Source organism: Setaria italica, chromosome VIII (genome assembly GCF_000263155.2).
Source record: "Setaria italica strain Yugu1 chromosome VIII, Setaria_italica_v2.0, whole genome shotgun sequence".
NCBI lineage: Eukaryota > Viridiplantae > Streptophyta > Magnoliopsida > Poales > Poaceae > Setaria > Setaria italica.
This window is the reverse complement of record NC_028457.1, coordinates 25,907,377-25,920,358: the sequence shown is the minus strand read 5'-3', so window position 1 is coordinate 25,920,358 and position 12,982 is coordinate 25,907,377. Positions and strand designations below refer to the sequence as shown.

Below are 12,982 nucleotides of genomic sequence, written 5' to 3'. Positions count from 1 at the left end.
GTCCATGTAACTAGCATAATCAAAGTTCGCATGCCTCTCTTAGAGCAGGAATTTGCTCCTACTCTCATCGACCCCAGTGGTGCAGCATATCGGCCTGTTGCCAAGCCCTCGGGTGGATTGCTGGCGCCGACAACCAGTCTGCCACCATGGCCCAGATTCTTGTTGTAACCCGGCATTCGGCGAAAAGGTGGAGCGCCGATTCTTGTGATCTCCGACATAGTGGGCAGGTAGTTTGATTTGGCCATCCCCTTTTCTGAAGTTTGTCAGCAGTCCAAAGGCGATTTTGGATTGCGAGCCAGGAGAAGGTTTTGCAGCTTCTAGGAGCCCATATTTTCCAAATCAAGCCGTCAAAGTTGGTGGATGCTGAACCAATGAATTATGCGTCGTAAGCGGATTTTGCGGAGTAGTTACCATCTGCAGTAAGCTTCCAAGTGATTTCATCTTGGACACCCGGGCGTAGGGCTACCTGTTGTACGACTTGCCACAGAAGGACGTATTCTCGGAAGTGTTGCACAGAGAAACTACTGTGGTGTATGTTGATGTCCCGGATCCAAGTTCGGTTGTGAAGCGCGTCACGTAAACTCCTGTTCTTTCTTTTTGAAATGGAGAAAATACTTGGCGCTATGTCCTTTGGCATTTGGCCTTGAACCCAGGCGCTATTCCAAAAGGAAGTCTTTGCTCCATCGCTTACGACGATGCGTGTACATGCCGCAAATAATTTCCTATCTGTGTTATTACACGGAACCTCGGAGCCTACCCAAAGCTTATCTTCTGCTTTCCACTCGTGCCATAGCCATCTGAGCCTCAGTCCTCTTGCAAACTTGTAGATGTTTAAAATACCTACACCCCCCCGTGTTGTCGGTCGGGCGGACCTTCGCCAATTCACTTTGCATTTTCCCCCTGTTAATGTCACCGCCCCTGCCCAAAAGAACTTCTTGCGCTTTGCATCAATTTCCTTCATCACCTCTTTGGGGGCCTCCATTGCCGACAGGAGGTATACCGCCTGTGATGTTAATACTGATTTCGTGAGTGCTAGATGGCCCGCCATAGTCATGTTCCTAGCATTCCACGCAGTGAGTTTGCAGGTCGCCTTGTCTATGACATACTGGAAGTGTACTCTCTTGAGCCTTGACGTCGTTAGTGGAAGTCCAAGATATCGCACCGGAAAGGAAGATCGTGTGACTGGAATGTCTCCAAAGATGTCGTCCATATTAAGCCCTTTGCATCTTATAGGCACCACACTAGATTTCTCAAAATTTGTTCTCAATCCCGACACTTCACCAAATCTAGTGAGTAGGTCAGCTAAAGCAATGATATCCTGCCTAGTCGGGTTTAGGAAAATAGCTGTGTCGTTAGCGTACATGGATGTTCGGAAATTGAGGGACCTGCCTCGCAGCTTGGATATGAATCCTCTATCAGTGGCCTGCTCCAGTAAATCTTGTAGTGGTTCAATTGCAATCACAAAAAGTAAAGGAGATAAAGGATCTCCTTACGGTAGTCCTCTGTTGTGCCTGATGGGGCTGTTTGGGACCCCATTGAGAAGGATCCTAGATGAAGATGTGTAGAATAGAGAGGCCATCCATTCCCGCCAACGAACGGGGAAGCCCAAGCGTTGAAGTAAATCTAGCATATAATCCCATCTCACCGAATCAAACGCTTTGGCGATGTCAAGCTTAAAGAATAGTGCCGGAATTCGTTGTTGATGGTAGCGACGCGCCATGTTCCTGACTAGTAAAACATTTTACTAGTACTGAGATTTTATTTCCAATAGTTTCGTGCACGCTCGGGTGTTCTATGAGCTTCCAACACACAATTTTTTTAGCCGTTAGATGCATATCCAACGGCCTTTCTTCATCTTCCTCATCCAGCGAGAACCTGCCGGTCCTTTCTCCACCAGCAAAGCAAGCAGCAGCAGGAGGAGGAAGAGACCGCACCTCTTTCTCCTCCGAGCATCTTTGCCTCCACCGCTGCCTCCGCGTGCCACCGCCTAGGGTCTCGCCGGAGCTCCGTGCCGGCGGCGGCATGGAGCTCCGGCGACACCCTGCCGCGGGCGCGGTAGCTGCCTCCCTGCCCGCCCCGCTGCCGCCTCCCGCCGCCGCCATCATTGCAGCCATCGCCCCCGCCCTTGCCCTACCCACCGAATGTCCTCCACCGCCCGGCCGGCGGCGCCACCGCCGCCGTGCCTCGCCGCCCCCGCGCCCGCCACCTCCGCCGGTCCGGCCTACCACCGGCGGCTTTTCCTCTAGGGCCGCCACCACTCACCGGCAAGGAACCCCAGCCCCGAAAACCTGAACCCCTAACCCTAGCCTCGCCGGAGTTGTCGCCGGATTTGGGGAAGAAGAAGCTCCTTGCTACTGCTGCCTGAGCATGTGCATGGAGTAAAAATCGGGTGCTGGACGTAGCTGAAACGCTCGAGTGTTGGTTAGTTTTACTTAGCAAGAAGACAAAACGACCTACAATTTAGAACGAACTTAGCAAAAGCTATATAAAACGACCTACAATTTGGGACGAAGGGAGTAGTAGTCAGTGGCAAGTGAATCGTGGTGATTAATAACTTTCCTAGTGAGTAGTGACATGGCCTTGCAGTTCCAAATATTTCCTATAGCTCGCTGGCTCGTGGCACTGCCGCATTGGTAACGAAAGGGCTGGGCTAGTGTTGTGGGTCTTCCAAGCGAGTGAGTTTTGATGGCTGCACAACTAGGGGCATGAAAACGATTGAAGTCGATTGTAACATATGGTCCATTTCACTTTCAAATCATCATTATTTTTTTTCCAAAATTGGATTCAGATTGATAATGCCAGAAACGGATGCAGGATAAGTTGGTTAGGCGCGTGCACACGGGAAGTACATTACTAGATTTTTAATCTGTTGTTGCACCCTTCAAGCCGCTTTGATGACAGTGAAGGCCCAAAGTTATATACATAATGGGGAAAAGAATCAATGAACAGTTTGGGACAAAACTGAGAAACAAAACGAGAAACATGTTTACAGTGTTCTCCAGTTTTTGTATGTTACACATTGATAACCAAACTGGATTCGATCTCTGTCCCCCCATTTCTTGAGGCTGTTAGGTCAGATCCTCGACATCGGATGGATCGTCTTTCGTGAGATTCACCTCGTGGCGGGAGAGCTCCCACAGGAGCTGCTCGATCCCCAGCTTCCTCAGCTCGTGCAAGCCTTGCTCGACTGTAAGAGAAATGTAAGGTAAGAACAGAATGCATTCAATTTTACGATCAGTAATCAGCGTTGTGGCTTTGATGCTCTCGCAGCTGAAGCTAGACGTGTGGTACGAGCAAAAGGGAGAATGCAGATTAGCTTAGGAGCAATGTGCAAGAATATACCATCTACAGCGTCATGTGAAGTTGGTTCCTGGCTGTGTCGATCAATCCACATCTGCAATCGCTCCTCAGCAATATCTTCTTCCACGTTATGGGTTTTAGCCCTTCTCCAGAAGTAGATAAGCCAAGCCTGGATGGCACCAAAGTTGAGGGTCATTTGCATAATTAGAAAAACATAGTACTGGATGACTGGAAATACAAAAGGAATTAAATGTACAAGAGATAATTGCACGTTCTGAATGAAGCAATATAAGTTTTGTTGTCAGTTGGCACAGAACTAACCAACTCACTGATTCAAGTCACAAGCTCAGAGCAAAAGGAATAGGGAGGGTACCTGCTTGAACTTGACATCTTCCTCTTCCTCCTTGCTTAGATCTGCAGAACCAGGTTCCGAATCGGTCAGGAATTAGTTAGGTTTCCCAACAGAACCAACAAGGCCAGGCAACCAATAAATGTTGAAAGAAAATAAAAAAATAACAGTACCAAATGCTTCAGTAAATTTCTCATCTCCAGTTGATTTAATATCTGCACATGTGAAGCACGGAACCATAAACGTGTATTAGCTTCTCAGAGGTGTAAGGAATTATGGCCAATTGTTAATTATATATATGAAATTTTTCTTCGAAGTATTCTTGGTACATTATCAATGACAAATAGGAAAAGAAAAGGAAGAGACCTGGATCTGCTGGACCGACCACATTAGAACGATGATGTTGGGCAAGGGCAAAAAGTACTGCATCCTCAACCTTCAAAATGATTGGAAGTGTCAGAAGAGCGAAAAGGACAAACAGCAAACTTTTATCTAAACCTGAGATACTGGTAAGTGCTGAGGATTTATTATGGATAAGGATAACATATGCAGATGAAAAAACCAAGTGAAAGGATAAGCACCTTCAGGAAAGCTAGTTCCTGTAGTCCTTTGTCAACAGAAAGCATGGTTTCTACGTTGCCTTCCCCTGCTGTAACAGTCAAATCATGAACAAGCTTGTCTGCATCTTCCAGACCATCACTCCCTGTTTCAGATCCGTTCTTAGCCCTCTGTCCAGCAGATGTTACATACTCAAACGGCAGAGGTGCAAGCGAAGACCAATATTCATGTTTTGACATGGATATGTCCGGATATATGCCTGCAGAATTGCAAGAAGGCACTTAATGAGCAAAGTATCAATCAGTAAAATAAGTTGATATGTGAAATCCGGTCACTGCTTCCTGAAAGTTCAAACTAAGGAAACAGATTGTTATTGTGAATCCAATAATGACAGAAATTTTAGGACTGATTTAATAAGCCTCCACATGTCGCACAAAAGCAGCATTCAGTTGAATTTGTTGCAAAAGAAAAAACTGGCTATCTTTGGAAATTACCATATTGAACAGCCAAACCCCAGTATCGAGCTAGCCAACACCTCTTCATGACAACTTCTTCCTATACATCAATTATGTGCTTAAAATCAGCACTTCCACAAGCATGGACATCTATGCTTGATGACATCTTTGGAATAAAAAGAAAAAATGATAAGGAAATTGACCATTTCTTCTTTGCTTAAGACCATCCTGCGTGTCATTGTACGCAAGTCTTTTGTTTCGGATTCTGCTTCTTTGAGTTTCTTCACAGCAGCAGATGCCTCTTCTTTTGCAGACTAGGATAGAAAACAACAATCATGACAACTTGTAGTTGAACTCATAATGTTTCTTATAGTAGGGCATGGGCTAGCACCTTACCTGTAGCTGCTGTTGAAGAGCGGTGAGTTCCTCACTTTTACCATTCTTGGATATAAGAGCTTTTCTTATCTCTTGCTGTTTTTATATAAGGAATCATATGCATCAATATCATGTCAATCAACACCTAGCAGGTAAAGAAACTGTAGAGTAGCAAATATTCTGCCAAAATTCAGATTATATACTGTATTATCAGGCGTCTTCATAAATGAAATGAAGGAATTAGTGCACGCATCACACTTTCAGAATGGATGCCAATGCTTTTTAACAAGTCACAAGTGGACAGTTCCATTTCAGAAAATCCAGATGATCCCTGTTAATGTAAATAGATAAACATGCAAATAAACCTGTACCTCCTTTCTTACAAGCATCTCCTCCCGCCTGCATCCATAAGTGGGAGGTCACGGATCAAGTGATAGGAAAATCAAAGTGCAAGATATCTTAATACAATCTAAATACCTTTTCATAAGCTTTACTTCCATAGATAACCCATCACCAAGATTAGCAACCTGGACATATTGCCGACAACAAAGATATAAAATGGATATCATGTCCTCTTCATGATTAAAGTATCCAATCACATTGGTCACATTAGTTCTTAAGTTATTACTCAACTTGAAGTGACACAAAAGCAAATAATTTTACTCATAAAAGGAAGTGGCCATTTAGTTTGACCTCAAACCCAGACAGGATGAGCTTTCATGTTTGCAGGCATCATTTAAAAGTGTGAAAAACTATACTAAATTGTAAGAAAAGACTAATATAACCCTTCATTATGCCATCATACAATAATAAAATCTTAACATACAAGTACTGATTGAACACCTTAAAAGTTATATTATGAAGCAGTAATATGGTGCATGTTGGGGAACTCTTCAAACACAGTATTGCACCTCAGATCTCTGAAAGAAGCTGCATAACTATGAATTACAGTATATCAAGTTTTACAATAGAATGATGGAGAATCTGGGACAATAGTATCAGATACTTGAAATGCTAAGAAAAGTACCTGTTTCTCAAGCTCGATTGTCCGGGCTTCAGATTGTCTAAGTTTCTCTTCGGCTAGGCCAAGCTGAATTTGGGAAACAGAGTATTATGACAAGTTTCGTAAGGCAAAGATACTTTTATTCTCTGATTCATGGAATTCATTAGAATACAAGCAAGAACCATAGCACACCTTCTCCAAAAGATTAACATTCTCATCTTTTAGCATTTCAAGCTGAAAAACAAAAACAGCATTTGTAAGATTTCTTCATTGGAATAACTTCAATATTATTTATGAAAGCCTTGTGTCAGTTCACTAACAGTTCACTGTAGAATGTAAAAGGTGTGATTCGGAAGCTTTGCAACAAACCTCTTCTGTTATTGTTGAACTGTCATGTGAGTCTCGTGACCGTGTGGACTGGGCGAAAGTGGGATCTGGATAAACAGCCCTACAGCACATTTGGAATATCAAATTTTAGTCCCAGCAATCCTGTTGCTACTTATAGATGGACTGGAACTACTAATGAAAGATACTGAGAAGGAAGTCAGACTAATTTCCTATGATGAATATCAACATCAGAAAATTTTACTCTGAGCTTACATTCACAGGAGAAACTAAAAATAAAAGATCATGCATACTTGCATATGCCAAGAGAAAGATATAGGGGTCGTATGAAAAAAGACCATACAAAGCAATATTCAGAAAAGAACATCAATTCAGTTTTTTAGGCAATTAAGAACTGAAGAAAGCATCAATAGGATAGTAGTATAGGCATTAACTAGGTCTCGTCTCTCTTGTACAATGTATGAAAATCAACAATCTACTAATTTAGCAGAACAAAAAACTAGTGCCAACTATGAACTAGGGTGAAAATTAGTTGATAGAATGGCAGTGAAATATGTTTTGAAAACAAGTGCAAGAGAATTATCTCAAAAAGCTTGACAATTCACCTTCTATCCTTAGGTGTCCCATTGGGAATTTCCACAGCTTGTAGAGGCCTCACATTAACACCTACTGGTGGTGCAAAGGTTGACCTTCCTGTTGATGGTGGGCGATTCACTGCAGCTGAGTCCACACCATTCCGACCTAACTAGGTAAACAGGGACAACGGAAATAAGGAGCGTCATTTCATAGGAGAACTGAAAAAACACATAATTAATCCAGAACAATAGGTTTGCTGCAGCATCTGAGATTGACAATATTTTGAAACTAAAAGGAAAAGTAATTGTATGAATCAAGAATTCACTTTCTCTTCACTTTGGAATGCCAAAATAAAAACCTTTATTTTCACCATGATGCATCAAAGATTAAATTCTATCAACAAGAAACAAAATGCAGCAACACAAAAAAGAAAGAATACATCAACAAGAAACATCAAATGCAACAACACCATATTTATTTAATAACTATAGCCTGCATTACCAGTAACTGAAAATTGTTGAAGTAAAAAACAAAGTAACACCAATGCAGTCAGTTAACAGCCACGAGTAACCACAAATAAGTTGAGAACAGATCCTAATCACAACTACATTCTCCAGTGCCTCATATGCTTGTTTTAGTAAAAAAATAAAACAACATTTTCATAATCTACTCGTTTCAAAACAGAGTATCAAGCAGAGCCTACGAAGAGCAAAACAATTTGAATAATTTTTCCCAACTTTTTCTTTCTTTGTTGAATCAAAATTCTTAGTTGTTTCAAACGAATTGCTCGAAACAAACGTAAGGTATCATCGTTGACATTACTTATCGCGGGCGAGTTGCTCCTGCTTCGATCTCTCGCGACGATCGCCGCCACCGGCCTGGGCAACGCCACCGCCTCCTCCCCGCCATCCTCGCTGCCCCGGCTGCTCCACCGCCCAACGCTCTCCACGTCAGAGTCCACGCTCGCCGCCACCTCAGCCGCAACTGGCCTCACGCCAACCTCCTGCTTCGACCGCCGGCTCGACGGCCTTGCGGCAGCGGCGGCCCTCTCCACCGCTTGCGACGGCGGCGGCGGCGCTTCCGCGGGCCTCGTCGCGCTCGAGCTCCGCTCGCCGCGCGCCAGCAGCTGGAGCGGCGTCTCCTCTTCCTCCTCTTTGTTCACCACGACGCGTTTCGCCTCGGCAGCCCTCGGCGGAGGCGTCGCGCCGCGTGAGACCGGCCTCCGCACGCTCCGCGGGCCCATCAGCCGCACCGGCGCCCCAACCTCCTCCTCCTCGCCCTCGTCTCCGCGCACCGCGCCGCGCGTGCCACCAGCCTGCCGCTGCTCCCGTCGAACGCCGGCATCCGCGCCGCGGCGAGAGGTGCGCGCGTCGGCGAGTTCGTCGTGGCCGCTCCCGTCGCGGCGCAGGCGAGCGGGGATCCTCTCTTCGTCCCGCCCTCCGCCGGCGCTGCCGTCCCGCCCGCCGCTGCGGAACGGTGAGGAGGATGCCGAGGAGGCGCCCGACGGCGGCGCGGGGTGGCGGCGGTACTGCTGGAGCGACGGGAGGGGCGCGTCGAGGATGATGCTGAACTCGCCCGCGGCGCCGGCGTGCGCGAGCATCATCTCCTCCATGCGCGCCATGGCCTGCTGCGCCGCGGCGCGGCGCTGGTCCGCACCCGCGCCGGAGGGGGTCGGCCGCCGCGCGCCGCCGCGGGGCGCGTCCATCGGCGTTGGGGGTGGGTGGCCGCCTAACCGCCGCCGCGTTGACTTTGGTTTGACTTTTGCTTTCCCGAACTCGTGTCTGTTTCCGGTTCCAAGAGAAGCTGCGGATTTGGGCGTTTCGACGAAAGGCTGGAGCGGGGAAAAGGGTGGAAAGGGGAAGGTGTGGGTCGGTTTGCACTCCAGTCCGCTTACTTTTTGCAATTTTACTGTCGAGAATGATATTTTTTAGATTTAATATCTGAATTTTCTTTTTGTCTAGTGGTAAATTGTATTTTTGGTACGGTGTTGTAAGGATGGTACGAATTTGGTGCAATTAATTCTTACCTAGTACCCAAGTGGATTTTGTTAGGCCTTTTCAAACACTTGAAACCACCATAAATCGACTATTTTGAAAGTTGGATTTCATAAGAAATCTTGGTGGTGAAGAATAATACAAGTGTTTTTTTTCACGAGTTTAACATAATATTAAGGGACTTGGTCTTACGAGCAGTAAGCAATGATGTGTGGATAAATCAAGTTTTAGACTGGCCTTTGAATTTGTAGAAGGGCACATTCCCTCCTAAGCGTGTGATGGTGGGTCACAATAAGGTGAAAGGGTCTGTTGGGAAAACTATACATGGTGCCATTACATCTTATAACGTTCTTAAGAAGTGGGCCTAGCTCAACTGGTTAGGTTGGAAGGTGTTGTCGTGCACTCTAACCATCCAGGTTCGAGTCCTTCTAACTCGAATTTGTTTGGGTGCCTATTTCTTCTTCTTAATAAAAAATTGCCTAACTCCTCCTAGATTGATCTAATTTTTTTTTTATCTTATAGACATTCTTTACATGACCCTCTCTTAGGTGAGTCATTTAATTGCTTGTCTAGGCGTCTGTTTGTTTTCACATGTATACTCTTAGTAGGATGCAGTGTATGTATATAGGGCGCATCGATATTTGCATTTTTCATTTTCATCTCTGGGTTGTGCATCGTACCATTTAAATTTAACAACTCTTTCCGGTGATCACACTCATCAAAAGATGCTAGTATCTATATCTATTTCGAAATTGTTGAAGCATCTAGTGGTCAATCACGGTGCAAAGGTCCCCCAGGATCCCCCACACACGAACGAGCTGCAAAAGCTAGCCTAAATGTGGATTTTATCCTTTGAGATTTCTTGAAAAGCTAAAATAGTATCACTAATGACTTGGACTCAAGCTAAGCTTGTTCCTCGATCGAAAATGGCACAAAGATCAGACACTGTGGTGCAAAATGTATGGTTTGAAACTGAAACTATTGACCCGCACCGAATACCCGTTCCACGGGCACGACAGCCACATTCTAGCCCCACCAGCCAGTACGCAGGCAAGCCAGCTCGTGCACGCAACGGGGCAACTTCTTTCTTTCGTTTTATTTCGCTTGACACGTCACGCGGGGAGGAGACTTGGAAAAAAGCGTGACTGCTGCTACGTGGACCCGATCAAATCATACTGCCCCCGTCCTGGTCCCGGATAAATAAAATTAAAAATATAAATTGCCCCGTAAAATTATCTCAACAGAAATTACCCGCTGCGCAGGAATATCTAGCCGCGGGAAGCGGCTTTCGATTTGTTGCTTTCTGAGGGAGGGGAGGAAACGACACGGCAGAAATTACCCGTTGCGCAGGAATATCTAGCCGCGGGAACTATTAACATACTTGTTGTACCTATGACGATGACATTTTTTGTATTTGAGTTGCTTATAATTTAAGAAGCCATGTCCTCGCCAAAAGAAAAAAAACAAACAAAAGAAGCCATAACGTTTTGGGGCGAGTGATATGCGAGTTGGAAAACAGGGCCGAGCAGCTATATATACACTGGGCCGGAGGAATGGGCTGGTGGTTGCGCAGATGGCCCAGCTGTGTGGGTGGCGTGGCCCACCAGCAGGAGTTCAAAAAAGTTTGCCGAAAGAATTGGATGAAATTCACCGACCCGGCGCGGGAGGGCCAGTATGGTCGCCGGTTCCACGCGCCATGACATTGAAAATCGTCGAGACAGAGAGTTCGATAGCGGAAACACGCTCGCGTGAAGCACAGAAGATCGGTCGATCATCACGTGACGCGCGCATGGGGGAGATCCCCCGATCGGCGATTGGATTCAGAAGTCAGACCTCTCAGCTTCGATTCCTCTGCGCCCTCAAAAAAAAAAAAGAAGAAAAAAGCTTCGATTCCTCTGCAAAGCTGGGCGCGCTCTCCACCCGTTGGATTGGATCCTCTCGAGTTGACCACCGGGCCCCCCGCGTCGCCGGTGCCGCCTGCCGGCCGGCCGGGCGGCGTGCCGCACCCGTCGCGCTCGTGCGCCCACGCGCCGGGTGTGCGCGCGTAGTCGACGGTCCGGGTCTCCACTCTCCCATTCTCAGTCAGAACCGCCGGATCGGATCCACACGACCGCCGCACCTGACCGGCCGGCCGGCCGGGGTCGACACGGCGTGGACTCCGGAACTAAAGAAAGCAGGAGGTCAGAGCAGAGGTGGGGCCGCTGCTCGGCATTTATGATCGATCCATCCATGGCGGTGCAGCGTGCGTGGCGGCACCGCGGAAGAAGGATCGAGCGGACCGCCTCGGGGCGATTAACTTTCTGCTGGTTGCCCGAAGGTAGCCCTCCTAGCGCTACCTCTCGGGCTGCTTAAACAATCTTCTCGCCTCTTTCGCGTTGGAGCTAATTAAAACGCCACATGAACAAACCCCCTCCTAGCCTAGCCTCGGAAGAACAAGCACAAATCAGGTGGATCAACAAGAAGGAAGGGGTCTCTGCAAAAATCAGCAAGCTGCGGCGTAATTAGACGGCAGGCGCATCAAAAAGGGAAAAAAAACCTTCTGGCTGTATCAGTCATGAAAGCTCCCTGTTTTGGCATCTAGGTAGAATGCTAGCTACTTCTCCATCAGTAGTCACTAGTCAGTACTACGTCTCTCATGCGGCCGTGGGACGGCAAGGAAAGGAACGTCTCGACGACATCTGAATCGAAACGCATGCAAACAAGCGAGCGACAGGATCACAGAAGAAACGGGGAAGAAGAACACAGGAAAAACGTCCAAAACCGCTGCTCAAAAATTAGGCGACCACTGCTGGCTGCCAAAACGTACGAGCATCCAATAAGATGCTACTATATACCACTAGTAAAAAATCAGGCAAGCAAAGCCAATCGATGGAGCAGTAATTAGCAGGGAGTAAACGATACCTTAGGCAGGGCGAACCCGAAGTACTTGTCCTTCACGCCGCCTCCCCCTCCGCCGCCGCCGCCGGCCGCGGGGTGCAGCGGGCTCCGGCCGCCGTACCCGTACGCGCCGCCGCGCAGGGGGCTCCTCCCGCCGCCGTTGTACCTGCCGTTCCCGTTCCCGTCGGCCAACCCGTCGTCCGCGTCGTAGGCCCCGTACCCGTCGTCGTCGTCGTCCCGCGCGCCGGCGTGCGGCTGCTGGCGCGACATGGCGTGCGCCATGGCCGCGGCCGCGCGGGCCTTGGACCGCGCCGCCAGCGGGTGCACGGGCGACGCCGTGGCGGAGGTGGCGCCGCCGCCGAGGGGGTGCGCCGGGGACGCTGGGGCCGAGTAGAGCCCCGCGGCCGGCGACCGGCGCCGCCCGTACGTCGGGCTGCCGGCCCGGCGCCAGTCCATGCCGGTTTGCCGGGGCTCGCGCGTGGCGTCCTGGACGGCGGCCGCTCTCGCTTGAGGACGGGATCGAGTGCTCTAGGTGTGTGCTTTGCTACGGGGAGGTTACTTCTGACTGGAAAGGGCACACTTTGAGGATGCTTTCGCATTAATATTTGGGTCAGGGCTACTTAAAAAAGGGGGAAACGTTGGCTCAAGGCTTTAGGCGAATAAAATATTTTTTGGGAGGGGGAGGTCAATTAATGACTGCTGAGGTAAGCAAAGTGTTCAGTGGGCCCTCACCGACCCTTTTGGGACGTGCTGTGGACCAAAATTAGGCTGCTTCTGTTCTTCACCGTCGACGCGTTACGTGCGTGCAATCGTGCACTGTAACTACGAAGCTCGAAAATCAATTTCCTACTGGGGATACTATGTGTTTTCTCATGGTCTTTATTTTAAAAATATACCACGGAGTATTAAAAAAAAACAAGTAAGGTTAGAGCAACATGACTTCTCGGATTGAATGGAATAAGGAAATAACATGTTTTCTGACAAACAATTTCTCAGATGACATCTTGGAGATCTTTACTAAGCTTTGGTATCTTTGGAAGGCAAGGAATGATTATGGGTTCAACAACAACAAATGGTCGGTCAGCAGACTGAACCATGAAGTACAGGCGAACATTGCTACTTCTATATTGTTTAACTATGGGTCCGTTTG

At 47.7% G+C, this 12,982-nt stretch overlaps 1 protein-coding gene across 2 annotated transcripts; it reads right to left on the bottom strand.

The window, feature by feature from the left end:
- Window positions 1–2,824: 2,824 nt before the first annotated feature.
- Window positions 2,825–12,401, bottom strand: LOC101773216 (coiled-coil domain-containing protein SCD2). Of its 2 annotated transcripts, none has more exons than XM_022828812.1 (16): window positions 11,857–12,401; window positions 6,991–7,130; window positions 6,410–6,488; window positions 6,233–6,274; window positions 6,065–6,127; window positions 5,515–5,564; window positions 5,409–5,436; window positions 5,059–5,133; window positions 4,866–4,976; window positions 4,702–4,762; window positions 4,231–4,466; window positions 4,016–4,085; window positions 3,823–3,864; window positions 3,674–3,714; window positions 3,343–3,469; window positions 2,825–3,187 (listed from the first exon to the last, which is right to left on the bottom strand). In XM_022828812.1, exons 1-16 carry the CDS (start codon window positions 12,286–12,288, stop codon window positions 3,069–3,071), a joined length of 1,716 nt encoding a protein of 571 aa, XP_022684547.1. In that variant the 5' UTR covers window positions 12,289–12,401; the 3' UTR covers window positions 2,825–3,068. The 2 variants fall into 2 exon arrangements, with proteins under 2 accessions (XP_022684547.1, XP_004980549.3); XM_004980492.4 differs by lacking the exon at window positions 11,857–12,401 and adding an exon at window positions 7,784–8,780 and having other exon boundaries at window positions 6,991–7,126.
- Window positions 12,402–12,982: the final 581 nt, after the last annotated feature.

Bases quoted from the DNA above. Each gene is read 5' to 3' on its own strand.
- LOC101773216 (XM_004980492.4), bottom strand. From the start codon at position 8,666: ATGGACGCGCCCCGCGGCGGCGCGCGGCGGCCGACCCCCTCCGGCGCG. The intron at 5,565-6,064 runs GTACTTTTCTTA...CAATATGTCCAG, and splicing joins CAATCGAGCTTGAGAAACAG to GTTGCTAATCTTGGTGATGG. The intron at 4,977-5,058 runs GTAAGGTGCTAG...TTTCTATCCTAG, and splicing joins CTCTTCAACAGCAGCTACAG to TCTGCAAAAGAAGAGGCATC.